Source organism: Nyctereutes procyonoides, unplaced genomic scaffold, assembly GCF_905146905.1.
Source record: "Nyctereutes procyonoides isolate TBG_1078 unplaced genomic scaffold, NYPRO_anot_genome, whole genome shotgun sequence".
In the NCBI taxonomy this organism is placed as follows: domain Eukaryota; kingdom Metazoa; phylum Chordata; class Mammalia; order Carnivora; family Canidae; genus Nyctereutes; species Nyctereutes procyonoides.
In genome coordinates, this window is record NW_026575020.1 from 28,003,836 (window position 1) to 28,031,092 (window position 27,257).

The following is a 27,257-nucleotide window of genomic DNA, read 5'->3' on the forward strand; positions in this document are numbered from 1 at the left end:
ATTTAGATTGCATAAATTTGGCTTAATGAAAAGCTTGCTACATTAATATTTCATTGCAGATCGGTAGAATAGCAATCCCAGGCTCCCCTGGTCTTAGAACTAGCGTTTGCAAACGGCCACTCCTGAGGGGTTAGCTTCTGACGAGGGCCACAGCTTTTTGGAATAATGAGGAAGCTGCTCCTGTCTTCTCACCGCCTTTCCCTTGTGTGAGAGAGTGGGGAAGTAGTATGGGCAATGCCAAATGAGTTGAAAGGACAAACTGGTCAAGAAAGTCTATTTCCACCACAGCCTCTGTGGCTTTTCCTGCCCTGGTTGCCCTAACAGCCAGTGACGTCATCCCAAAGGCAGAGCGCCACCTGTGGGAGAGTGTGGGAGAGTGTGGGAGCTGCAGCGACGTGGAGGGTTCCCTGAAGGTTTGCTTAGGGCGCCTCTGCACCCCAGGTCTGTGACCTTTCCAAGGGTCTGATGGGAAGCTCTCTCTAGAAACCCTCACATACTCAGAAGGACTTGCATCAAATTCCAAGAGGTTTATGGACACACTCCTCCCTCATCCCCCCAACCCCGGCGTGGACTCTGGTTAAGCACCCTGAATCTGGCTAAACATTTCTCATCTTTCATTTCTCAGTCCAATGATATATTAATAGTCAAACTTGTAATATTTCAATCAGAAATATCCAAGCAAAAAAAAAAAAAGAAATATCCAAGCAAAAATATGACCATTCACATCTTTGTCTCTATCAGTAGCTTTATTTTTTCCTTATCAATGTTGTTTAAATATAAGAAAACTCTACCTAAATAGGTAAACATCATTAGCCAAAAATAAATTTAGACTGGGAAAGGCAAAATAACATGATGTTATGCAAGAAGTTACCATTGGGGAAAACTGAGTGAAGATATATGGAACATCCCCGTACTTTTTTTTTCTTTTTCTTTTTTTTTTTTTTTGTGGGGTAGAATAATTTCCGAATAAAAAGTTTTTAATTTTATTTATTTATTTATTAATGAGAGACAGAGAGAGAGGCAGTGACCCAAGCACAGGAAGAAGCAGGATGTGGGACTGGATCCCAGGACTCCAGGATCACGCCCTGATCAGAATGCAGATGCTCAACCACTGAGTCACCCAGGAGTCCCATAAAAAGTTTTTTAAAAATGGAAAAAAGTGGGATGCCTGGGTGGCTCAGCAGCTGAGCAGCTGCCTTTGGCTCAGGTCATGATCCCAGGGTCCTGGGATGGAGTTCCCAATAGGGCTCCTGGCAGGGAGCCTGCTTCTATTCTCCCTCTGCCTGTGTCTCAGCCTCTCTCTGTGTCTCTCATAAATAAATAAATAAATAAAATCTTCTTTTAAAAAATTGAAAAGAGTTGGGGTGCTTGGGTGGCTCAGTCGAGAGAACATGCCACTCTTGATTTCAGGGTCGTCAGTTCAAGTCTCCTGTTGGGTGCATAGCCTACTAAAAGAAAAAGAAAATGAGTTCTACTAAGAGAAATTGTAAAAAGTTATAATATAACCTAGGATAAATTAATGCATGTGAACCAGTGGTTGTTCATTTTTAAACCAATTTGCTATTAGCCAACTTAAAATTGGATACAAAATGTTTTTTTTTAATTTTTATTTATTCATTCATGAGAGACACACAGAGAGAGGCAGAGACAAGGCAGAAGGAGAAGCAGGCTCCATGCAGGGAGCCCGATGTGGGACTCAATCCCAGGACTCCAGGATCACGCCCTGAGCCAAAGGCAGATGTTCAACTGCTGAGCCAGCCAGGTGTCTCTGGATACAAAATTTAAAAATTCATGAAAAGGGCAGCCCTGGTGGTGCAGTGGCTTAGAGCTGCCTACAGCCTGGGGTGTGATCCTGGAGACCTGGTTTTTTTTTTTTTTTAAGATTTTATTTATTTATTCATAGAGACAGAGAGAGGCAGAGACACAGGCAGAGGGAGAAGCAGGTGTCATACAAGCCCGATGTGGGACTCGATCCAGGGTCTCCAGGATCACGCCCTGGGCTGCAGGCGGCACTAAACCGCTGCGCCACCGGGGCTGCCCGAGACCGGGGTTTGAGTCCCATGTCGGGCTCCCTGCATGGAGCCTGATTCTCCCTCTGCCTGTGTCTCTGCCTCTGTGTGTGTGTGTGTGTCTCTCATGAATAAATAAAATCATTTTTAAAAAATTTAAAAAAAATAAAAATTCATGAAAATATTCCAAATAAGTAAAGCAGACATATTTGACTGAAAATTACTATGATGATTTTAAGTTAATTTTCCAAATGAACAAAAACAATGACAAGAAAACACAAATTCCCAGAACAGGCTCAAGGTTCAAAAAAAAACTCTGAATCGAGCCTGAAAATCAATGATCAAAAATGCTTGGAGAAAAAAAAAAAAAAATGCTTGGAGCACAAAGAGTTGTCAAAAATGCAGTCACTTGAGGGAGATGGCCAGGAAGTTACCCGCTTTATGTTTATACATAGGAACCCCCATGTGGGATGATTGTCAGCTTCTAGTAGCCCTTAGCCCACTGTCTTCCTTTCTCAGGGTGGGAAGAAATCTCCTCAAAGCACCTTCAGAGGGAAGGACTGTGGGGCCAGGTCTTCTTTCTCTGCTCTATTGGAGTCCACTGCACTTTATGTGGGGTCCTTTCAGAAACAGGGACCCAGCTGTAGCTGTCAAGAAGCTGTTGAGGGTGCCTGGCTGGCTCAGTCAGTGGAGCATGGGAATCTTGATCTCGGGGTTGTGAGTTCAAGCCTGATGCTGGGTGTCGAGATTACTTAAAAATAAAATTGAAAGGAGGAAAGAAAGAAAGAAGGGAAGGAAGGAAGGAAAGAAGGCAGGCAGGCAAGAGAACTGTTGAAACCACGCTGGCCATCATGGCAGTTTCCTGCCACTGCCCCCTGCTCCTGGAAAAGAAGGCAGAGAGCAAGGGCTCTGCAAGCCGCTTTACACCCCAGGATGGTGACCCAATGACCTAGTTTGGAAAACTTTAAGGGGTCAGGAGCAGAGAACTGCTTGGAAAAAGTTCTGACTTCCTCTCTAGGGCTTTTGCAAATCCATTCTTTGAGCCTGAAGTTCCTGGGGGTGGGAAGCAAGTGGTGGTCCCCCAGGGTGATCCCACTCTTCGCCATGGATCCTGTGGGGTGGGGTCTTCCACTCAGGAAACAGCAGCACAGGGCTGAGCTGGGGAAGAGCCTCTGCCTTGGACTTGGAAGCACAGGTTTAAATAAGCAGGAGGCTCATTTCTACATCTATAAAATGGGGATTACAGTCAAATCTCCTCAGAGGTGACACTTCCCAGTTAGTTATGAGGCTGTGTCTCCCAAAGGGCTTAAACAAATCAGAAATACTACCCAAGTGGACGGGGAGTGGACGAGGAGGAAACCTCTGCAAGAAGATAGAGCTGAGGCCGGGCCGGAGCCATGTCAGCAGCTGAAGTGGGTCCACTACTGAGGAAGGAGGGTCTCTGAGTGCAAAGGCCCAGGGGGAGTGGGCCAGAGGAGGCAGCTGCTGACCTGGCCCTGGGAAGGCTGCTGCAGGACAAGAGAGAGGAGCTAGTAACCCAGGGCTGGGCATGCGTCGCCTGTGAGGCCAGTAAGGCCATTCTGGGGACAGGCGGGGGCAGAGACAGGAAGGTCAACCGGACAGATCTGGGATTGGGGGGCAGCTTGGAGGCATGGAGTTCACAGCAGCTGCGCCTACAGCAATTTCTAGCAGAATGACAGTCCCCACCCATCTCCCCTCCAGGGGCATGGAGCCGAGAGCAAAGTGGGGCTCACCTGGGGTGGGTGTGAGCCCCTTCCCATGAACTCAGGTCACAGCTGACAGGGACACAGGTGAGGAGGCAAGCTTGCAGCAGCTTCTGGAAAGAGGGCTGGTGTGGAAATTCAGAAAAGCCTGTATCTTAGGCTTGCAAAGTGCCAGACGCTCTGTGGCACTTTAAATGCCACAGATAAAAAGTGAGAGACTCTCCAGGTGGCAGGCGAGAGGAGGGGTCAGGGACCTGGGGCTCCAGGTTTTATAAAGAATAAAAACACCTTGGAGACCCCTATGACCCTGAGTGTGGGGGGAGAATGTCAATGTGGCCTAGCTGGCCTGGAGCCTTGAGCTGAGACACATGCTGGACGGCGCAGAAGCTGGAGATTAAAGGCTAGCGGCCTCTTCAGAACCTCCGTGGTGCTGGGAGCAGGGCAAATCCTGTTAGGGTCAAGGCTCAGTGGGAAATGCGGAGGCTCAGGACTCAGACCACAATCTGCCCCTCATCATGCACCTGCCAGTGTCCCTGGTGGATGGTCATTAGCGTGTGGGGACAATAGGCTGGCCCTCTGCCCCTCTCCTGACCACCCCTCTTGGAATCAAATAAAAGGGCTGCTATCGGCTAGCAGGTAGGCCCCTTGTAGATGGGCACTCTTGTTCCATGGCATTCCAGGGTCTGGTGGGGCCTTGCACATGCTTGGTGATCAGATCCGTGGACAGCGTGAATGTCCCATGCTCAGTTACATGAGGGACAGTGACAGGATGTGGTGGCTGAGTGATGTAATGTGTGCCTGCAGGTGCAAAATGCCCCTTTCCCTATTGCACCCTCCTGTCTGTCTGCCAGTCTGTCTGCTTCTTTGCAGGCCTCTGACTCTTTGGTGACCTGACAGCCCCCATAGGGCTCTACTTCCTAGCTCTTGGTGACACTGCAGGTGCGCAACCTTTGGGGTCTCACTAGGACTTCACCTTTCCTTGCCCATTCAGTGCCCTCCTGGCCCCAGCCCTGCCGTGAGTCCCTTGTGGAGTCATCCTGCAGGCCTCTCCTCATGAAGGAAGTCTTCCTTAGAGATCGTCCCTCACCTCTCTCTCTGGCTGGAGTGGTGAGCAGCCACCTGGATGCTCCACATCTCGATTCCAGCCAGCTGCACTCGGAGGGCATCACCATGTAACCTGTGACTGTTCCTGTACCTGGGCAGTGGAGGGCTCATGACCAGGAACCGGCTGGTTGCCCGGGAGGCCTCCCCTCTGCTTAGACCCCCAAGCACTTGCATTTCCTTCTTCCTTAGAGCCTGCCTCCTGGGGAAATGGTACTTACGGAGATTGAAGAGTTCCATACCTCTCTCACCTGCTCTCTCTTTTCTGAGGCCCTGAGAGGGAGCAGGAGAAGCTGTGGCTGGCAGGGGCCCCCTGAGACGCCCAGGTGAAAGGAGGGGTGGCGTGGAGACTTAACCAATTTGGAAAGCACTGTGACCCAAGCACATTTTGCAGCAGTATGTCAGATTCGGCCTTTCAGGCATGCCATTAATGTGCACGCTGCCACACAGAAATCAGCGTCGCAAAAGGCACAGCCTTCCCCACCCTGCCAGTGCTTAGGAACTAAGGGCTCTAATGAGAAATGAGAGCTGAAAGGAGGGAGATGGGGGGCAGGCACATCAGTGCAGGCTGGTGCTGAGTCTTGGAGGAGGCTGACCCACTTCTTTTGGAGGTAAGCGGCCTTGTGAACCAGCCCACTGAAATGCCATTTGAATTTGAATTAACCACTGCTCCCTGCATGGCCGGGGGTGGGGTGGGTGGGGGGGTAGGGGGGTGGGGGGGTGGGGTGGGTCCTTTGTCTCCTCTCCCTTTGTCACTGTGGGAGGGAGGCCTGTCACTGGGGCACCGTTAGTAGTTAGTCACTTTGCTTTTCCCTGGGGCATCCCTGGTCCCTTCACCTGGGGGACATTTCAAGCCCCCCCCCCCCCCGAGTCCAGCGGCCCCCTTGAACAAGACAGGCAAGGGACAGTCTAAGGGAGAAGGTGTGGGTGGCCACTCCTTGCACTGAGCCTCCCTTTTTTTTTCTGCCTCTGATGGTGCGGTGAGTTCTTTAGCCAACAATAGATGTTTATATCTATTTTTTTTTTAGAGCTTGTATTTATTAACAGCCTGCAAAAGGGGAGACCGCGAGATTTATTCCAAAAGCGGAGTGAGTTAAAAGGGACAATTAGGGGAACAGAGAGAGAGATGGAGCATGGAGCTGTAAAGTATATTTTAATGCACAATCAAAGGGTTCTTGAGATATTTTCCAAGTTGACAGAAGGGATAAGAAAATTGGCCCATTACACGATGATCGTGGGGAATTGGTGACGCAGGGTGGAGTAAGGCTGACATACGAAACTCCTACTTGAGGACGGTGAATCCGGAGAGCCAGATTGGGAGAAGATGATCCAGAACATGACCATGGCCCAGGTCAGCAGGCTCAACCACACGTGTTGGCCTGGCCCCCAGTGAAATGGGACACACAGCTCAGTCAATCAAGGAGTGTGCACAAGGAAAGGCTGGCACCTCTGGGTTGGTGTGGAGTAGGGCCCCGAGGAGCTGGGTCCCAGAGACAAGTCCTGGCCAGGGACTGGGCAGGGGTGGAGGGGAGTGGGGGGACAGCCTGGGGAGTTGGTGAGATTATGAGGGAAGATTTGCTGCCGGCTCCAGGGAGCCCTCCCAGCAAATGCATTCTCGCTGACCCTGGGCCCTGCCTCTTGTCCTCTAAAAAGCTTTCCTGACCCCCCCACACCCCCCAACCCAGGCTCTCTCAAACTTGCCAACAGGCCTTCTGGAACTGCATTTGCCATGGTGGCAGAGTGCTGGGTGATTAGTTAGGTGACAAGTAAACATTTGCTAAATGGGATTCTTGGCTCCCTGGTAATGAACAGCCCCTAGCAGGAGAGAAGAGGGGGAGATACTGTCTGGAGGGTTCTAGGGATTGCTGGTGGTCGGCCAAAGTGGGCACAGGTAGAGGTTGCCATGCCTGGAAGCAAAGGAGGGGCTGAGGTCTGAGCCCTGCATAGATGGTAAAGGAGGGAGCATGGGATACAAAACAGCTATGGGATACTTTCTGGGCTTGGAAGCAGCAGGTGTCTGGGAATGGGACTGTGGCCCAGGCAGATTTCCAGAGAGCACTCCAGCTTGCTGGCACGAGGGAAGAGGATCTGGCTGAGCCGAGGAGGCAAGTTAGGATGATGAAACCCACTGTTGAGGAACATTGGCAAGCATGCCACGAGTGAGGGACACGTGCTTGGAGAGATGCTGGGGGTGTCGGGTAAGGAAGAGGACCACAGAAGGGGCCAAACTTCCACTGCAGAATCAGAATCCAAGTCCCTGAGTAGGGTTCCCCCCAAACTTCCCCTTTCCAGGCTCACCTCCCACGCCTCCCCCGCACAGGATTCCCAGTCCTCAACTCACAGCTTTCTGCTGATACCCCAAGCCAGCATGGTGCTGCTGTAACCCTCCAGCCTTCTGCCTCAAATACTCCCCACACGCTGCTTTGGCTACCTCCTCATCTTGCTAGAGCCAATGGGTGTCACCTCCTTCTGGAAGTCCTCCTGGACCATCCTTACCCCAGCTGACTTTCTCATGGGCAGCACTAACATACATATTTCCATATCTAGGCCCTGCATTCCTTATAGGAGAGTCACATTTTGCCACTTTTATGTCCCCAGAGCCTGGGCCAACGGCTGGCACCTGTACGCTTTTGATCAGTACTTGTTGAATGAAGGATAAGGAGCCAACTGAGCTCTGAGGTCAAGGGAAGAGACTCTGTGGAGAGCTACTGAGCCGCCCAGCCCCTCCCACAGACCCTCTCCCCAAGAGAAGACAGCTGGGGGCAGGGGGTAAGGAGAGGAGATGGCTGTCTTCCAGGGAGCAGGGAAAGTGTTGAGTGAAAATGGCAGAGGGACTGGCCCCATCAGGAACAAAGGAAGGGTGGCCTCAGCCCCTGGGAGGAGGACAGGATTCCCAGGGGCAAGAACCCACATCTCCCAGCCCTGAACCACCAGGAGGGACCTGTGTCTGGTGAACAGAGAGGTCTAGCCGCTGGCTCAGTCAACTTGCTCTGGTGCTTTGGGCAATGGTGTCATCATACCTGCGTAGCATGTGAGCTGCTGAGTGACAAGTGATGTCATCCACAGTAGAGCTGCTTTCATTGCCTCTACCCCTTAGAGGAGAAAGCTGCTAAAAATACACCTGGCTGCCTGAGCCCCTCTGCCTTGCCTCTAATACCAGTTGGCAACCAGAGACTGTGCTGCACTTGATAGACGCAGATCATTTATAAAACATTAGCATTTCTCATACTGACATTTCACTTTCATATTACAGGACTTACTAAATCTTCTAAAAAATTTTAATAAAGTGCTTGGACTCTTGATTTTCCCACTGAGGACTTTGTTGTCTAAAGTTGGAAATGAGGGATCCCTGGGTGGCACAGCGGTTTGGCACCTGCCTTTGGCCCAGGGCGCGATCCTGGAGACCCGGGATCGAGTCCCACGTCGGGCTCCTGGTGCATGGAGCCTGCTTCTCCCTCTGCCTATGTCTCTGCCTCTCTCTCTCTCTCTCTGTGTGACTATCATAAGTAAATAAAAATTAAAAAAAAAAAGTTGGAAATGAAATCAACAACAGAACATCTTCGGGTTCTAAGGGACAGCTGGGCCCTGGCACCAGCCCCTGGAGAACACACTGCCCTCCGCGCATACCATTTAGCGCATTTCAAGCCTTGTGCCGAGGAGGATTTGTTCCATCATGCCTGAAAACACAGCCCTCCCTCTCTATCTGGAGAAGGGACTTCGTTCTCTGAACATGAGCACAATAGAGGCAGGTGTAGCCTCCAGACCCTATTTGCTGCCATCCGGGGTGCAGGGGGTCCTTGGCCTCCTGGAAACCCTCTCTGGGTCCCAGGAACTGGCAGCTCCTTTCCAGCCACTCCTGAGCCCTCGAAGATTCGACAGCTCTGCTGCTGCGGCTGAGGCTCTTGGGAACAGGCCAGGAGGGATCCAGGACCAGCCCACTCCAGGAAGAGCCACAGAGATTGGGCCGACCCAGCACAGCCAGAGTTGTGGGAAGTGAGTCATGTTCTATGAGGGTGAGGGAAGAACCATGGAGCAGAGAATGTGTTTGTGTGTGTGTGTGTGTGTGTGTGTGTGTGTTCGCACGCGCGTGCACACATGCATCCCAGTGAGTCAGTGTGCCCCTGCCCCATATGGCTCCTCCTGCCAACAAACGTGCTGTGCCCGGCCAGCCTCACCCACCCCCACAAAAGCCTGGGATCTGCCACCACTTCGGGAATGCAGGGTTAGGAAATGAGAAACAGAGTTCTTGTCCAAGAGAATTTTTTTTATTATTACTTTTCTTTCTTAATTGGATTCGGTGTTTCTTGCTCCTCACACACATCCTCTCTGGTGAGAAATTCAGGTTTGTGCAAAGCTCAGAGGAGATGGTGCCTGCTGGGGCACTGGCCAGCAGCATGGCCAACCTTGACTGGGGTCACTGTCCCCTATCTGGGCTTGCCTGCTCCATTTCCTGCATGTTCTCACTCCTGACCCCTGAGTGTGGCTCACCCCCTCTGCCTCTGCCTGTCCCTGGGCATCTGCAGAAGGGCCAGGCGGGATGGGGCCTTCGTAATGCAGAAGTGCCTGAGATGGTTCTCGAAATGCCCTCTTTGTCCCCCTTCTGCTAAGGCCACCTGATGCTTTCCCTCCTGCCGCCTACACAGGATCCTTGCTGGGATGACCATCAAAGAGCCTCAAGGAAAAATTCAGCAGTTGAGCCATGCTGGAGGCCTGGGCTCATGCCCAGAGTCTCCCAGGCCTGTCCAGACCGTTGCTGGCAAAACGCTAGGCTGATGACACTGCCCAGCCTGTTGGGCTAACACTGTGGACGCTACCTGCCCGTCGACAAAAAAGACCCTAAGCCCCTCCTTTCCCTTCTCCATCCAGTCCGTCCCCAGGGCCTGGCTCCCTGATGTCCAATGAGCTGCTTCTGGCTTCTCACCTTGACGATAACACCTACAGTGAGGGTGACAGGGTGCTCTGGGGTGGCAGCGAGACTTGTGTTGCGTATAAAAACAAGGTGATGCTCTAAACATATAAGAAGATTGGTCCCCTGAAGTGATTCTTGCTGCCTCCCCTTCTTCTCCATGGCTCTTCCCACTCACCCTTTGCCCTGGGCCCTGGCAAGCCCAGGTTACACGGGGACTATTGTTGCCAAGTTGAGATTCTAGACAAAAATCCTCTCTTTTCTTGCTAGAAATCACCAATATAATCCTTAGTTCAACAGATAATAGTTTTCCGCATAGTTTATAAACATGAGAAGACATACAGTTTGGTAGGAGAGTGGGGCAGGAGACCTGTGCATTTGTGTGTATATATATGTAGAGAGTGTGTATATATATATATAAGTGGACATAGTTATAAAACTGCACCTCCTGTGAGAAACTCACTGCACTTGATGCAGTTCTAAATTTCAGCCTCTGATGCTCTTTCCTTTGGTAATTGGTTCTTGGAGCCCAGCAGCTGGGCCTAGGTCAGGGTTGCCTGAGACATCAGGAATGAGAGGCGTTATCCCCAAGGAAGGGACTAAGGGTTGGATTCAGGGCAGGTTGACTATGTGGCCTCAGGCAACAGCCAAAATGCCACCTGCCCCTGTGCTCCCAGATGGCTGGTCTACCCGGCCTCTTGGGTGAGCCTCATCTGTTCTCTGAGTCCTGCTTCCTCCGGGAATGGTGGGGAGCCCTTCAGACGCCTCCAACGACCAGGATTCCACAGAGCCCAGCTCCTGCGGGGCACTGTCCCATTGTTGCTAATGAAGGATTCCTTTTGCGTGCTTTAACCACCTTGCTGGATGGATGCTGTCTATGGGCGTTCAGCAGGGCCTGGCTGGGACAGCTGGGTTGTGATGTACTAATCCCTTCCCACTCAGAGCTGTACACTTTGGGTTTATAATCCACCGGGCAGGGCCAGAGAGCAGCCGAAGGCTATACCAGCCTTTGCCTGAAACCCAGCAGATCCTCCACTTGTTAAAAAAAGAAAGAGATTCTGTTCCTTGGTGGATACGTGGCAGTGCTGGCTGCTGGCGCCCCAGGTCCTCAGCGGAGAGTGACCACCAGCCCCAGTATCCAGGCCAGGAGGGAGGCTCCCAGGGAACTGCCCGAGGAAGCCTGCTGCACCCCGCTGGGGGCACGGATGGGGGTCCTGCGGGCACACTTGCCCCTCCTCTTGGGCCGCATGGTGGGCATGATGTCAAAGCTGAACTTGGGCTGGTAGTCGGGTGCGTAGTCCTGCAACTCGGAGGCCTGCTTCCCGGTGCCCGCCTTGGACACCTGGTTGCGGTTCCTGTGGCTGGTGCAGTTCTTGCCCGGCTTCCTGTAGCCTGGGCGGGAGCCGGGCAGATGGCCGTGTGCGTGGCCCCTGTCCCTGGCAGGGCCGCGGGCCGGGTAGTGCTCCTTCCGGGCAGCCCTGTCGGTGGTGGTGAGCGTGTGAGACTTGATCTGGTGCGGGGATGCCGGCCCGGTGCAGTTCCGGAAGTCGTCGGCCCTCAGCAGCTTCAGGTCCTGGCCCTGGCGAGCGTCGGGGGACGCACAGGGGACGGCAGAGCTGGAGCCGCGGAATCTGCGCAGCCATTCCCACAGGGAGCGCGCCCGGCAGCCGCAGTCCCACGCGTTCCCGTTGAGGCGGAGGAACTCCAGGGCCCCCAGGGGCGCCAGACAGTCGCCCTGCAGCTCAGAGAGGCTGTTGTTGAAGAGAAAGAGAGTGGTCAGCCTGCGGAGGTCGTGGAAAGCCTTATGGTGCACCCACTGCAGCTGGTTCTCGTGCAGCAGCAGCCGGTCCAGGTTCACCAGTCCCCGGAACGTGTCCTGGCCCAAGCTCCACAGCTTGTTACCGTGGAGAAACAGGTGGCTGAGGTTGACCAGGTCCACAAAGATGTCGTCCTGGAGGTACTCGATGTGATTGTCCTGCAGGTAGAGGTACTGCAGGCTGTGCAGTCCGCTGAAGATGCCCGCCGGCAGGGCGCTGAGCCCACACTTATAGAGGTAGAGGGCGTGCAGCTTCACAAGGCCCTGGAAGGTCTCTGGCGCCAGCGTCCGCAGCTGCCGGTTGTCGCCCAGGTCCAGCTCCTCCAGGTGCACGAAGCCCTCGAAGGTGTTGGGGTCGATGAAGGTGATGTTGTTGGAGTAGATCCACAGGGTGACCATAGCGGGGCTGAAGTGGCCCTGCTGGAGGAGGGTGATGCGATTGTTCTGCAGGAAGATGCGCTCGCTGTCCTCCGGGATGCCCTCGGGGATGGCGGCGAAGTTGTGCGCCTGGCAGCTGACGGTCATGGGGGCCGGGTAGCACACGCAGTCCCGCGGGCAGCAGCCACCCAGGGGCAGCTCCCCCGCTAGCAGCAGCAGCAACAGTTCCACACAGCACCCTGGCGGGGAGAGAGAGCACAGCCAGGTCAGGGTGGGCCGGGGTTGGGGGGTGGAGGGGCGGGAGGCGGGGACGGACGCACGGACAGACTGACGGACCGACGGGAAGCGGGGCTGGTGGGCGCGCCCCCAGCCTTAGGCCAGGCTCTGTCCCGGGCTGTGCCTAACTCAGTGGTCTGGGATCCGAGCCCCTGGGGGAGGCTCCTGCTGGGGGGAAGGCAGGGGTCAGGCCCAAGGCGGGCCCCCCCGAGTGAGATCGCACTCTGGCGCCCCACCCCTGCCGAGGGTTCTAGCCCCCGCCGCCCCCGCTACTGCGAGGAGAGCTCCGGGCGCGCTCCGGGCGCGCTCCGGGCGCCCGCGCCGTACCCTCAGCCCCGCCCCTAAAACCTAGCCCCGCCCCCTGGCTCTCTCACCCGAGCTGGAGTGGGGGTCACAACCCAGGGCCGGGGCAGCCAGCTCTGGTTCCCGTCCCAGCTCTGTCACTTGCTCTCATAACAGCACACGATCTCAGAGTGATTCAGACTCCGGGTCTAACAAGGTAAATATATGGAGGCCTGGAGAGTCTTTTTATTTATTCTAACAAAGCACGCATGCAAGGGACGCCTGGGTGGCTCAGTGGTTGGGCGTCAGTCTTCGGCTCAGGTCGTTATCCTGAGGTCCCCAGACGGAGTCCCGCATCGGGCTCCCCGCAGGGAGCCTGCTTTTCCCTTTGCCTGTATCTCTGCCTCTCTCTCTGTGTCTCTCATGAATGAATAAATAAAATCTTAAAAAAAAAAAAAAAGTGACGCCTGGGTGGCTCAGCGGTTAAGCGTCTGTCTGCCTTTGGCTGAGGGTGTGATCCTGGTCTCGGGATCGAGTCCCACATCGGGCTCCCTGCGAGCAGCCTGCTTCTCCCTCTGCCTGTGTCTCTGCCCCTCTCTGCGTATCTCTCATGAATAAATAAATATTTTTTTTGATTTTTATTTATTTATGATAGTCACACACACACAGAGAGAGAGAGAGAGAGAGAGAGAGGCAGAGACACAGGCAGAGGGAGAAGCAGGCTCCATGCACCGGGAGCCCGACGTGGGATTCGATCCGCGGTCTCCAGGATCACGCCCCCGGCCAAAGGCAGGCGCCAAACCGCTGCGCCCCCCAGGGATCCCTAATGAGACATCTTTTGAGATGAACTTTGGTGTCTTGCATGAGTTTTTCTTAAAAAAAAAAAAAAAAAAAAAAAAAAAAAAAGGGATCCCTGGGTGGCGCAGCGGTTTGGCGCCTGCCTTTGGCCGGGGGCGTGATCCTGGAGACCCCGGATCGAATCCCACGTCGGGCTCCCGGTGCATGGAGCCTGCTTCTCCCTCTGCCTGTGTCTCTGCCTCTCCCTCTCTCTCTCTCTCTCATAAATAAATAAAAAAAAATTAAAAAAAGATGTCTCATTATGGTGCCTCCTGTGACAGCTCATAGTGTGCCTCAGTTTCCCGGTTTCTAAATAGTACTAGTTGTCCCTTGCAGTGCTGTGAGGATGTGTGAAGGGGACACGCATGTGTGGAGGACTGGGGGAGACACCGGGGCTGCCTGGCTTTGGGGCCCCCAAGGCACCACCAGAGTGAGGTTGCCCCCCATTGGGTCCACCTTCTGGCCCCTCTCCTCTCCCCACCTCACTCCCAGGCTGTGTGCTCCCAGGCTGTGGTTGTAAACCAGGCCCTGCCTCTCGACTAGCCGACTGTCCAGAGCATTTCCTCGGTAGCTTCCCTCTAATTGGGCATTAATTAGGCATTCGTTAATGGATCCTTAAAATAATTTATTTTCGGATGTGTCCAGCCTGTGGTCGGATAATAGCCCCGTGCTCATTATCGGAGCAGCCTCATTAAGGAGGATCATCATTACCTGCCTTTTCCCAGGGTCGCAGCCGCCCCGGGCTGCCCGGCAGGCGCGCCGGCGAGCGAGGACAGGCTCCAGGCGGGTAGACTCCCACCCTGCAGGGCCAGGCAGCCATCTCCTCCCTGCCCAGGTTGGCCTCTTGCCCGTCCCTTCCAGCTTGGTCAGCCGGGCCTCTCCGGAGAGGCTGGGGCAGGAGGCAGCTCAGTGGATTCCTGCTGTCAGCTTGGCCCAAGCGCGTAGGAAGAACCAACACTCCCCACCACTCCAACCGGCAGCTCCCAGCCTCCCAGCCTCCCCCAACCCCAGGCCAGGCTCCCAGGCCTGCTGCGGCCCTAGCCTCCTGGCCAGTCTGGGGCAGGCCTAGCCACCACTGCCACCCCGTCATTCTTGGCAGAAACAGCATCGTAAATAAGTGACAGTTCCCAGCTGTTGGGAGTTATGGGCTCCCAGAGAGTGGCAGCTGCTTCCCGTCCCCCTGTAATCACCCGGCTTCCACCAAACGTTTCCAACATAAAAATCATCGCATATAATTTCGTTTTTGCATAATTGGGTTCAGTTGTGATTTCAGAGCAATTATGACCTCGGTGGCGGTGGCAATGCAGCTGTGAGGACCCTTTCTGGGAAGGGCCACACTTTATGTGGTTTCTGCAGTCTCAGTCACCACTACCACTGGACAGCCTGCAGGCTAAGCCCGAGGCTGGTGCCTCCTCACTCTCAGTTTCCCTCTCTGTAACACGAGTAGGAGATGATTGCTTTGCCAGTGTGCCCCATGTGGAGGCTGGGGTCTGACCTCCAGGCCTTCGCTGCCCACCTCAGTTTGGCAGGGGGTCCCAGCTGTGCAGGGGGAAGCAAGAGTGTGAGGGGCCAGGAGCCTGGACCCCAAGCCCCAGGTGACTGTCAGGGAGTCTGCGAGATGCCTTGAGCCTCCAAGGCCTGGGTTAGGAGGAGGGAGCAACACATGCTGGCTTCCACAGAGACTGACACCCCCTTTCCTCTCAGCTGGCACCCCTTACCCCTACCCAGGCTGCTGTCTCCCAGGAACCTTGCCCCAGGGCAGCACGCCCACCCTGCCACTCTGGGGGAGTCCAGGGTGCCCCGCCCAGCTCACAGGCATTCACAGCGTTCACTGTGTTGAAGGGGACCAGGCCACGAGCCGTGTTTGTGGGACACAGTGCCACAGCAGACCTGTGGGGGTGGTGCTGCAAAGAAAAAGGCTTTTCCCGCCCTTCAGTCTGGCAGCAGAGAGACACTGGCCGTGGGGGCAGGGGTAAGCTGTGTCAGGCTCAGCACTAATACCACTCCATATTTGTGCAGCTTATGAAGTTTACAAGTGCTTCTGCTTGCACTCCTCTGATCCTCGGCATTACTGTGGTGGTAGGGGGGTTCTCCTACCCCTTGGCCTGGATGGGGGCAGACAACCTTCTACCTGCTGTTGTGGCTATGTCTCTGTAAGGTCCTGGAGTTGGGCTTCTCTGAAGTGTCCCCAGAGAAGCTAGGGCCTCATGGAGAGCCATAACCCGTCCTTAGGTGCCCCAGGGAAGGTGGGGGTTCAGGGAAACTAGGTGGAGATCCTAGTTTGGGTGAAAAAAAAAAACAAATGCCCATAAATCTAGGCTGAGCAGCCAGCATATGAACACACTTTGGCAGGTGTGTGGGGTAAAGGTGGCCCCAGGGCAGGAGCCCCCTATGCACTTTCTATGAGAAGGGTCCAGAATGGATCCCTGGGTGGCTCAGCGGTTTGGAGCCTGCTTTCGGCCAAGGGCATGATCCTGAAGTCCTGGGATCGAGTCCCACGTCGGGCTCCCTGTGTGGGGCTTGCTTCTCCCTCTGCCTGTGTCTCTGCCTCTCTCTCTGTCTCTTGTGAATAAATGAATAAAATCTTAAAAAAAAAAAAAAAAAAAGGATGCAGAAAGAGGCAGGGACCCCAGCCAACCACTTGGAGCTCTCTCCATCCTTCAGTACTGCCCAGCTGCCAGGGATCCAGGCCAGGGATGCTGCCCTTGCACTACCCCTGCCTCCTTTCACTGGGCACTGGGATGGGTTTCAGCTGAATCTGCTTCTCCACCCTGGAAGTTGGTCCCATCTGCAGGGCTCTGGACCAGCCCTCCCAGCCAAATTCACCCACCTCCTGCACCCCTGCCCGGTTTCTTCCCAGGGAAGCTGGTACTCCTGTCACTGTAGCTCCTCCTGTGTCCCTTCCATGTGCTGGTGGGAGCTCTGACCCACTGATTGCCTGATTAATTTACTAACAATGAGGCTGATGCCTTTGCCATGCACTTTAGGATTGCAAATTAGCAGCCATGTAAGTCTCTGTGGAGGAGCCTTGCACCCCCTCCCATCTGCCTCCTCAACCCTCTCCTGGGTGGGGCAGGGGTTGCTCTGACTGAGGGGGCTGAAGAAAGCAAAGCTGGGCCTCATCCTCACTTCCTCTGGCTCTCCTCCTCCTCTCCTTCAGGACTTCACCCGACTGACTGCTCAGCTGTTCCCAAACCTCATGGCCTCCCACACATCTGAGCTCACCTGAGGCTCTGCAGCCTCATTCATTCCTTCCTCCATTCAATCCTTGCTCTGAGCCCTGGAGTGTCCAAAGTGCTAGGGCAGGGAGGAGCCTTGGGATGAACTGGGCAAGCCCTCAGGGGTTCATTAGCAGATAGGGGCACTCCCAATTCCAGGAAGTCTGGCCAGGTGCCTGGGCCCAGAGTAGGCACCTAAGGGTGTGTGTAGGGGGAAGCTCAGGGAAGGTCCTGCTGCCTCTATGCTACCTCCTCCACAAAGCCTTCTGCTCCCCTGCTAGTATAGAGAATACACAGAAGAGTTGTATTGTTTACATGTCTTCCTTCCTGCAAATCCCCAAACCCTTCACCTGCTGGGCAGGGACCTGTGGGGGAGGGGCGAGTGACCTGAGCATGGGCAGCACCTCACCCAGTCTACTTAGCCACCCCAGATGCACTTATGAATGGTCCTGTGGGAGCCGGACGTGGCAGGATGGGTGGGAAGGGCATAACAGACAGAAGGCACAGCATATGCAAAGGCACTGAGGTGGGAAAACAGGCACCGTGTCCCCATCTTACCCCAGACGCCTTCTCTAAGTAGCCAGAGCTCCCAAAGAAACTGTAACACCAGCTCTGCTAGGCTGGGGAAACCCAGGCCTGGGGAGGCCAGAGTGGTGCCCAGTGAGACTAGTACTGACAGGACCTCTGGTCCAATCCCAGGCCACATGGCCAGAGTGGCAGGGGTGGCAGCCTGCCCACCCTGGAAGCAGGAGGAAACAAACCAAGGAGGACCCTGTCCTAAAAACGCAGTAGGTTCTTTATATGGAATCCTCACACCACCACACCATTGCAGAGGAAATGAAGCACACGGAGGGAAGAGACTGGTTAAGGCCACTCCATCTTCAAATCCAGGAGATCCCCATTGCATGGAGAAGACCAGCCTCATCTGAGGGCTGAGCAGCCCTCTCTGGCCCCAAGGTCTCAGCCTCCCTCTGACCTGAGTCTGGAACCTGCGGCACCAAAGGGGCCACCTTTCCCTACACCTGTGCATGGACAGCCCTGTGGACTGGAATCCCCTAAAGGCCCCTGGGCAGGTCTATGGGGCTCTCTGAACCTTGGAGACTTGTCAGCCATGTGGCCAATCCTGGCTCTGCAGCTCATCCTCCCTCTGAACAGGGCTGTGCTCCCCCCCCCCCCACCCTGCCCCAGCCTTGCCAGCTGCTCTTCCCCAAGCTAATCAATGCTAACCAAATGGCTCCGCTGGTCACATAACAGCCTCAGGCCAGGCTGGCTGCACTCACAGAGCTACTGGCGCCCCAGGCCACTTGGCACTGCCCCTCCATGCCACACTCAAGTGCAGGCCACTCCCCATAGCATCGCCCCCGCCCCACCCCCCAGCCTAGTCCAGCCCTGGAGACAAGGACGCTAACCCAGGGAAGCTCGGCTTCCCTGCTTGTCCCCCACTGAAGATGCCTGTGACGCAAGCACCTAGATGCCTCCTCTACGTCTCCATCTGGCAAACACAGTCCGCCCAAAGGTGAGCTGCTGCTCCTCCACCACCTCAGCCTCCTCCACATGCATCTTCTCCATCTCAGGTGAGGGTGGCACCTTCATTCTGGCTGCTCAGGCAGGAACCTCAGAGTCCTGCCAACTCCTCTCTCTCACCTCGGACCCAATCTGCTGGGAGTCCTGTGGGCTCAGTTTCAGAATGTACCCAGAGTCCACCCATGTCTCTTGGCCACCACCGCAACCTGGGCCCCCACCATCTCTCACCTGGCCTACTGCCATAGTCCCCAGGGGTCCCGGGGCTCCCATGCTTGCCCCTACATGTCTGCTAACACCGCAGCGTGAGGGGGAGTCAGAGCGTGGGACCCCTCTGCTCAAGCCCTCCTTGGCCCCATGGTGCTAAGATCCTCTGGTCTTTCCAAGAGCCCTGGCCACAGCTTCTCCTTCCTCTCCCTTCCCTCCCTCCCCCAGCCTCTTCTTGCTCTTCTACACGTGCTGGGTGTGTCCTGCCTCCAGCCTTTTGCTGCTCCCTCCTCCTGGAGCACTGCCTGGGATATCTGCTGGGCCCTTGCCCTCACCCCATCATTCAGGTCTCTCCCAGGGTCACCTTCTCAGTAGACTTTCCCCAGCAGCCTACTTTAAATGGGCTCCTTCCCTGTTTTACTTTTCCCCTTAACACTCATCTTCTTTTTTTTTTAAGATTTTATTTATTTATTCATGAGAGATATATATAGAGAGAAGCAGAGACATAGGCAGAGGGAGAAGCAGGCTCCCTGCAGGGAGCCTTATGCAGGACTCCATGACCTGGCCAAACCGCTGTGTGTGTACACACAGCCATGTATGCATGTGTATGCAGAAGCTACGTATGTGCACGGATGTGTGCAAGCATGTGTTTGTCTCTGGAGGCCACCAAGAGGGCTGGCAGCCTGGGCCTTTTCATCCTGTAGCATCCCTGAACTCCAGCCCAGAGAGGGGGCCTGGTCTGTGGTATCCCCATCTTATCTCGGCACTCACTCAGGCTTTGCCTTTAGCTCCTGCTCTCCTGACACGCTCCACTACATGCCTACTCCAGGGTCACCCTCAGCTGGGAAGCAGGTGGCCCCTCATCGGAACAGTCCTTGGCTTTTATCTGCTGTGGCTCACCCCCTGGACGGGCCTGGCCGGGATGCCGTGCTAAGTGAGCTGCCAAGCTCTCGGGGGTCTCTGTAGAATAACCTCAGGCTGCCCATCTTTGCCTAGCTGCCTGGCTTTGGGACTGGCCCCCTGGGAGCACATTTTAGCTGGGCAACCTTGAGCGGGTCACTAAGCCTCCAATGCCTCGACTTTTCAGTCCCGGAACTAGGAGGCAGAGCACTTGCTTAGTGGGTGTTGGAAGCACTCGGTGAGGTTGTGCCCCTGAATGGTAGACCAGGGGGAGCTGAGGAGGAAGGCATTCCCGAGGGTGATGAGTGTGTTCCTGGTGCCATTATCAAAGGAGCTGCCTCTCACCCCCTCAGGACTCTCCCCAGCCCCCCATGTACCCTGGCTTTCACCATACCAACCCTGGCACTCCCAGGCCCCAGAGGCCTGACAAGAGGGACCTGACAGATCAGACACTGAGTCGGGGCCCAGACCCAGGTTCTAGTTCCTTCCTTGCCAGGACTTGGCTGCCCCCAGGGCACAGCAGATGGGGTTGGGGTCTTGACCTATCTGCTTTGCCCTTCCTCCCAGTCTGTCCATCCCCATCTGGAGCTGCCAGCTCCCTGCAGAATGCCCCGGGTGTTTGGGCTCTACCTTCACCTCAGGAAGCCCCTCTGGGACTCATAAGATATGTCCTGTGTTACTCAAATTTGTTACTTGGTTTGGGGGCCCCCAGAATCTGGGCTGTGGCAGCCCAAGGCTGAGGGCCAAGGGCCTCTGAGAGCCAGTCCCACCCAGGAAGTTTTGAGAAGGCTCTGATCCTGCCTCCTCCCTCCAAAGCCTGGAGCCTACTTCTCTCCCCCAGAACCACAGCGAACTATAGACCCACCTGCACCCAGGCAGGTTCATTGGAACAGGAGTGGTATCTTAGGTGTGTCAGGTGGGGCAGGTGAACCTCCATGGGCCTGGGACAAGCCTCAGGGGCAAGCATCTCACTGAGGGGATGTGAGGGAGAAAGAGTAGGTGGGATCTACCAAAGTCCTACCTGGCATTGGCAGACACAAAACAGGAGATGGGACCCAGCCTTTGAGAAGCAGGTGCAGAACTCTCTTCCAGGAGCCCTTGTTCCTAGTTTCTGGAACAGCCACCCTTCCTTGTTCTCAGTGAAAGGCCTTCAGAACTCACACCCGGGGTATCGATCAACCTGTTCTGAATCCGTCCCCTAACTCCTCCATTCATATGAGAACAGCTCTGTGCTTGGTGCTGCAATGGTAAGATCCAGCTCCTTAACCATTCTCACAGAGCCTACACATTCTCGCAGGGAGATGATTAAGCAAAGGGAACAGACAAGACCAAACTGACAAAGGGTGGTAAACACTGGGGACACAACGAAGGGGTAAGGACTGAGACAAATGGGAGGACTGACATTACTTTTTTTTTTTTTTAAGATTTATTTATTTATTTTATGATAGACATAGAGAGAGAGAGAGAGGCAGAGACACAGGAGGAGGGAGAAGCAGGCTCCATGCCGGGAGCCCAACGCGGGACTCGATCCCAGGACTCCAGGATCGCACCCTGGGCCAAAGGCAGGTGCCAAACCGCTGAGCGACCCAGGGATCCCCCTGACATTATTTTGAGCCCATGAAATGCCTCCCTGAGCAGCAGCACCGGAGTTGAAACACAAAGGAAAGGAAAGGAAGGAGCCAAGGAACGGAAGGAACGTGCAAAGGCCCTGGGACAGGACCAAACTTGGTATAGATGAGGGAAGACAGGAAGGGTAGGAGATACAGTCAGAAAGGTAGGAGGCAGGCTTTGTAGGGCCTTGAAAGCCTCAGTTGAATCTGGATCTAATTCTAGGTGTGGTGAGCAGCCACTGAAGAGCCTGAAGTGGGAGTAATATGATGGGATTTGGGGGGCTGCTATTGGAGCACTGATTTGGGGTGGGGCAAGAGATGAGGCAGGGTCATGGAGTCAGAGAGCAGCGGACAGAATGAGAAATGTTTAGGATGTAGAATTGGCAGGATATATGGTTGGACCAGTATGAGGGATGGGGGAGGGAGGGTCATGGGGTGGCTCCAGAGCACAAGGGTGCAGTGAGACAGGAGGAGCCTGGGAAAGCAGGCATAGGGGCTGACAAGAGCTCCATTTAGGACACACAAAGTCTGCAGAGCCTTGCAGAGATGTTTAACTGGTGGAAGCTGGATGTGCCACCCTGGAGGTGAGAAGCACACTTGGGAGTCATGGGCACAGGGACGGTATTTAAATCTGTGGGAATGGATGAAGTCACCTGTCAAGGGAAGGGATACAGCAGGATCGAAGCCTCTGGCAACACTATTCTAGAACATAAAGGAGAAGGGATGGCCAGTGATGTCAAAGGAAAGCCATGGTGTGTGGTGTGACCGAAGCCAAGGGTGTTTCAAGAAGGAGAGTGGACTTGGCTGTGAGGAGGGAGAGTTCACGTTGAGGGCTGGTTTGTAACACAGAGGTAACTGGTGATGCCATAAAGTTCATTTCTAGGAGAAAGGTAGGGGCAGAATGCTTATTAGAGTGGGGAGAAGAGTGGATGGGAGACAGCACTGTGTCAGAACAAGTTAGGGCGTGCTAATGTAACAAGTGGCCCCAGGTCTCATTGGCTTACAAGAGAGGCTGGCTTCTCACTGAGGCGGGACAGCAGAGGCTCTGCTCCGGGATATGGGTGGAGAACACATCCTCTACCATGGACCCTGCCTGTCTCATGGCAGAGGGGGACAGAGGCCATGGCCAACTACCAGCTTTTGTTGCATGTAGCACACAGCACTTCTGCGGGTGTTTCATTGGTCAGTCAGTCACATGGCTTAGCCTGTCCTGAACCAGACAGAGAAGAATCCTGGGGGGGAGGGGGGCGTGGTGGTGGCAGGGAACAGTGTCTGGGGGGCTCCCGGGGGCCAGTCATTCAGAAACTTTGCTGTGGAGGGGGCAGAGAAACAGGGCAGCCCCTGCCTGGAGGGATGTAGAGTCCTGAGAGGTTGTTGTTGTTTTTAATCATTTATTTATTTATTTTTAAGATTTTATTTATTCATTCATGAGAGACACAGAGAGAGGCAGAGACATAGGCAGAGGAAGAATCAGGCTCCCCTCAGGGAGTCAGATGCAGGACTCAATCCCAGGACCCTGGGATCATGCCCTGAACTAAAGGCAAATGCTCAACCACTGAGCCACCCAGGTGCCCGGGTTGTTTGTTTGTTTCTTTGTTTTTAAAGATTTTATTTATTTATTCATGAGAGATACAGAGACACAGGCAGAGGGAGAAGCAGGCCCCATGCAGGGAGCCCGACGTGGGACTCGATCCCGGGTCTCCAAGATCACACCCCAGGCTAAAGGTGGCGCTAAACCACTAAGCCACCAGGGCTGCCCTGGGTTGTTTGTTTTTTAAAGATGGAAGAAACTAGAGCTTGTTTGTGGGCATGATTTGGGAAGAGGGAGGGGGAAAGAAACGAGAGCAGTAGGAGTGGGAGGGCCAAAGAAATGGAGATCCAGAGTGCTGAAGAAACAGCTCTCCAACTGTGAGGGAGGGACTCTGTGCAGATGACAGAATGACTTGGAATTAGCCCCCCAGGGCTCCTTTTCTCCCTGAAGTAAGAGGGCACATTAACTGAGAGCAAAGGTAGGGAGGAAGGCAGGAGTTTGAAGAGAAAGGAGAAGGATGGAGCGGGCATTCCATTTGGTGGGAAGTCAAGCTACCCCAGTCACACGAGAGGTTTGTGGGGGACAGGAGGTAGGTGTTTCCCAGTGCCCACTGCCCGGGCCTCTGCCCAAGTCCTCCTCACCTCCCGCTGGACTGCCGGGGCCATCAGCCCCTGTGAGGAGGTCGGCTCACATCACTCCCCTGCTGACAACCATGCATTAGCTCCGCAAACATCCTCTGGGCGGGGCACCATGCCAGGAGGGCTCTGGGGACAAAAGACCCAGTTCCCGGCTTCCATAAGCTGACAGTCTTCCCCAGACACCTTCAGGATAGTATGATATGGACATCCTTCCTTGAAGATGGGCAAAGCCCGTAGCCCAGATTTTGAACTAGGAGTTAATGGCCTAATTAAGCTGGGACCAGTGGTTACAAGGATAACGGCAGTGGCAGAGCCTGTGTGGGTGGCAGCTGTGCCAGGAACATTGGAGGTCCAAGCAGGAAATGTCTGTCTTTATTTGGGGCATTGCTCCTGTTTGTGGAGCCCTCAACCCTTTGGGAGACTCTGTGGGTTACCTTTAAGTTGATCTGCTTTTTCATTTAAATTAGTCAAGACTTGGGGCACTGTGCTCAGTGGTTGAGTGTCTGCCTTTGGCTCAGGGCATGATCCCAGGGTCCTGGGATTGAGTCCTGCATCTGACTCCCAGCAGGAGCCTGCTTCTCCCTCTGCCTGTGTCTCTGCATCTCTGTGTCTCTCATGAATGAATAAATAAAATCTTAAAAAAAAAAAAAAAAGCCCAATTTGTCAAGGCTGGTTTGTCTGTTGCTTTCAAACAAGAATCCTCACTGATATGAGGACCCTCAAGCTGAGCACGGCTTGCAAGCCCATCCGTGGTCTGGCTCTGCTCCTCTCATTCCTGCTCTTCGCCCTCATCTCAGCTCAGAGGCGTCCTGTCCCCCTTTCCCTGTCTTTTTACGGAAGCAGTTCCCCAAGTTCCCTTGGGAGGACCATCCCTTCTCCACTGTAGGTGATTCAGGAGACAGGGCTATCAATCCAGTGGCCTGGCTCAGCTAATTAAGAGTGTCTCCTAGGAATTCCAACCTGAACGTGAAGTCCAGTGACTCCACTTGAGCTGTATCACTCCGGTGGGGCCATCCTGGGGACACTGCCTAGTAGTTCTTTCCACCAAGACCCCCAGAGCCACCCTGGTTCTTGCCCTTCCCAGGCCTGGGTTATTCAGCTTCTTCTCTGGGTCCCATTTTCTTTCTGCAGCGGCCCACCTAACACCCCACTTCTTGGCTGTCAGGTTCCATATTTCATTCAGCTACCAGGTAGTCCTAAGCTCTGGAGGAGCTAGCTAGACTCCGCCCCGGGGGTGGGGAGGGTGGGTGAGGCAGGCTCTATTAGTCTACGGCTCTATCAGTGATTGGTTTAGATAGGACCATGTGATTCCATTCTGACCAATGAGACACCAAGAAAATCAACTGAAGGACTTGGAGGTGGGGCAATGCTCTTCTTTCGGAAAGGGAGGTGAGGAAGGGATGGATGGATGTTCCCTTTTCTCTGAGTGTGGCTGGGTGAGGATGAAATGCCTGGTGCCTGGTGCCGATCTACTATCTTTTTTTTTTTAATTTTTTTAATTTTTATTTATTTTATGATAGTTACACAGAGAGAGAGAGAAAGAGGCAGAGACATAGGCAGAGGGAGAAGCAGGCTCCATGCACCGGGAGCCCGACGTGGGATTCGATCCGGGGTGTCCAGAATCGCGCCCTGGGCCAAAGGCAGGCGCCAAACCGCTGCGCCACCCAGGGATCCCGCCGATCCACTATCTTTCGGCCATGAGGGGACCTAAAGGCCTAAGGGCCAAAGCCAGCTTACCAAAGACTGTAGAGCGAAGAGACGGAGAGAACCTGGATCACAATGACCAAACAACAACAACAACTTCTTCTTCTTCTTCTTCTTCTTCTTCTTCTTCTTCTTCTTCTTCTTCTTCTTCTTCTTTTTAAAAAATATTTTCTTTATTTAGGGACGCCTGGGTGGCTCAGCGGTTGAGCGTCTGCCTTCGGCTGTATGAATTCATGAGAGACACACAGAGAGGCAAAGACATAGGCAGAAGCGGGCTCCCCACATAGAGGCCGATGTGGGGAATCGATACCCCGACCCCAGGATCACGCCCTGAGCCGAAGACAGACGCTCAACCCCTGAGCTGGCATCCCATAATGACCAAATTTCTCACAGGACATAATAATTCTTGTTATGGCCATTTTGATTTGGGTTTTCAGTGACAGCCCCAAACACAACTTCCAGTGAGTTCCACATTTGCTTGGTCAGTCAGACTAGATTTTTTCTTGCTTACAACCAAAGTCTAACCTAATGTACTTGAATGACTTGGCTCAGACAGTACCGATCCAGGAAGCCTCCCCAGACCTTTCCCTCCGGGTTAGCTCCCTCCGCCCCTCACTGCTGCCTCCTCTCAAGGCCCTCACCACTCTTAAAGTCACCTGCCTCCAACACCTGAGGTTGGAACTGCTGGAGTGCCCAATTGGTGTATAGAGCTCATCCATACCTGTGTGGAAAGTCAATGAATGAATGAATAAATGAATGAGTTAGCTGATGTAATTCTAGCCAAAAGCAAAGAAACCAGGTGCTTCAGTTAGCTGAGGCAGCCTTATTGTGGGTAGATGTAGATATACGGTGAATTTCAGCAGACCGGGGCTCCTAGGTAGCTCAGTCAGTTAAGCATCTGCCTTTGGCTCAGATCATGATCCCAGGGTCCTGGGATTGAACCCCACATCAGGCTCTCTGCTCAGTAGAGAGTCTGCTCTTCTCTCTCCCTCTTTCCCTCTCCTGCTCACGTTCTCTCTCAAATAAAATCTTTAAAAAGATTATTTTTTAGGAGCCAAAGGCCACCAGGTACCTCATGCTTAAGAGGATAAATGAGTTTATGAGGCATTTGAGGCCTTGCCTCACAGGTCTTTTCCTTCTGACCCCTGGGCAGAGTCTTGACTGGCCACTTAAGACCCCTGCAGGGAATGCTTCAAATGTATTTGTGATGTTCTGTATCTTAATCTAAGCAGTGGACCTGGGGATGTTAGTTTTATTATTCTCTATACCTTAAACATAATATATTTTGATGCATGCATTTAATATTTAATAAAAAATAAATCATGGAGGAAAAAAAAAAAAGACATCTTGCAGAGTCTAGCTAAGAATCTCAGGTGTCCCAGGCCAGACTTGCCTCCTCCTTCCTACTATCCTGAGCCCTGCACTTTCTTCAGTGGCCTACCTCCAGCCAGCAGGAATACATTACAGCTTCTGACCCCAGGCCTGGGAGCTGTGACCCAGGGAAAAGTGGCATGGGCTTTCCATGTGGTCCCTAAGCCCTATTTTCTCCCCACCCCCCATAAGGTTTTTCTTTTTTCTTTCTTTCTTTTTTTTTTTTTTTTAAGGTTTTTCTTTAAAGTCATCCTTCATAGTTTTAGGGTTTTTTTTTTTAAGATTTTATTTATTCATGAGAGACACAGGGAGAGAAGCAGAGACATAGGCAGAGGGAGAAGCAGGCTCCACACAGGGAGAGAAGCAGGCCCCTCACTGAGGTGGGAGGCCAATGCGGGACTTGATCCCAGTACCCCAGGATCATGAACTGAACTGATGGCAGACAATCACCAAGCCACCCAGGTGCCATTTATTTTATTTTATCTTATTTTATTTTTTAGTTTTATTTATTTTATTTTTTATACTTTTTTTTAAGGATTTTATTTATTTATCCATGAGAGACACAGAGAGAGAGAGAGAAGGCAGAGGGAGAAGCAGACTCCATGCAGAGAGCCCAATGCAGGACTCGATTCCGGGTCTCCAGGATAATGCCCTGGCCCAAAGGCAGCACTAAACCGCTCAGACACCCGGGATGCCCTATTTTATTTTTATTATTTTATTTTTATTTTATTTTTATTTTTAAAAGACTTTATTTATTTATTCATGAAAGACAGAGAGAGAGAGGCAGAGACACAGGCAGAGGGAGAAGCAGGCTCCACACAGGGAGCCTGACGTGGGACTTGATCCCCAGGACCCCAGGATCACGCCCGGGGCCGAAGGCAGGCGCCAAAACGGCTGAGCCACCCAGGGATCCCCCTATTTTAGTTTTAAAATAATACTTGCCAGTTGTGGAAAACATGGGAAGTAGACAAGTAAAAAGGAAAAAAAAATCATCACAATCCCATTACCCTTGACAACCATTGACAGAGCCTTGCTTTGCTTTCTTTCTGTGCTTCATTTATGTAGGGATATATAAATAAATAAAATAAATAAATAAATAAATAAAATAAAAAAATAAAATAAAATAAAATAAATAAATAAAATAAAATAAAATAAAATAAAATAAAATAAATAAAATAAATAAATAAAATATTTCACTTAAATATTTCACTGGGAACCCGGGTGGCTC

General features: G+C 53.3%; 1 protein-coding gene across 1 annotated transcript in view; it reads right to left on the reverse strand.

Moving 5' to 3' along the window:
* Positions 1-8,631: 8,631 nt before the first annotated feature.
* The window catches only part of RTN4RL1 (reticulon 4 receptor like 1), a 72,541-nt gene continuing 53,915 nt past the window's right edge, over positions 8,632-27,257 (reverse strand). Inside the window, exon 2 of the mRNA XM_055330182.1 lies at positions 8,632-12,173. Coding sequence (XP_055186157.1) covers positions 10,849-12,173 — 1,325 coding nt within the window. The 3' untranslated portion in view covers positions 8,632-10,848. The remainder of the gene's footprint in view (positions 12,174-27,257) is intronic.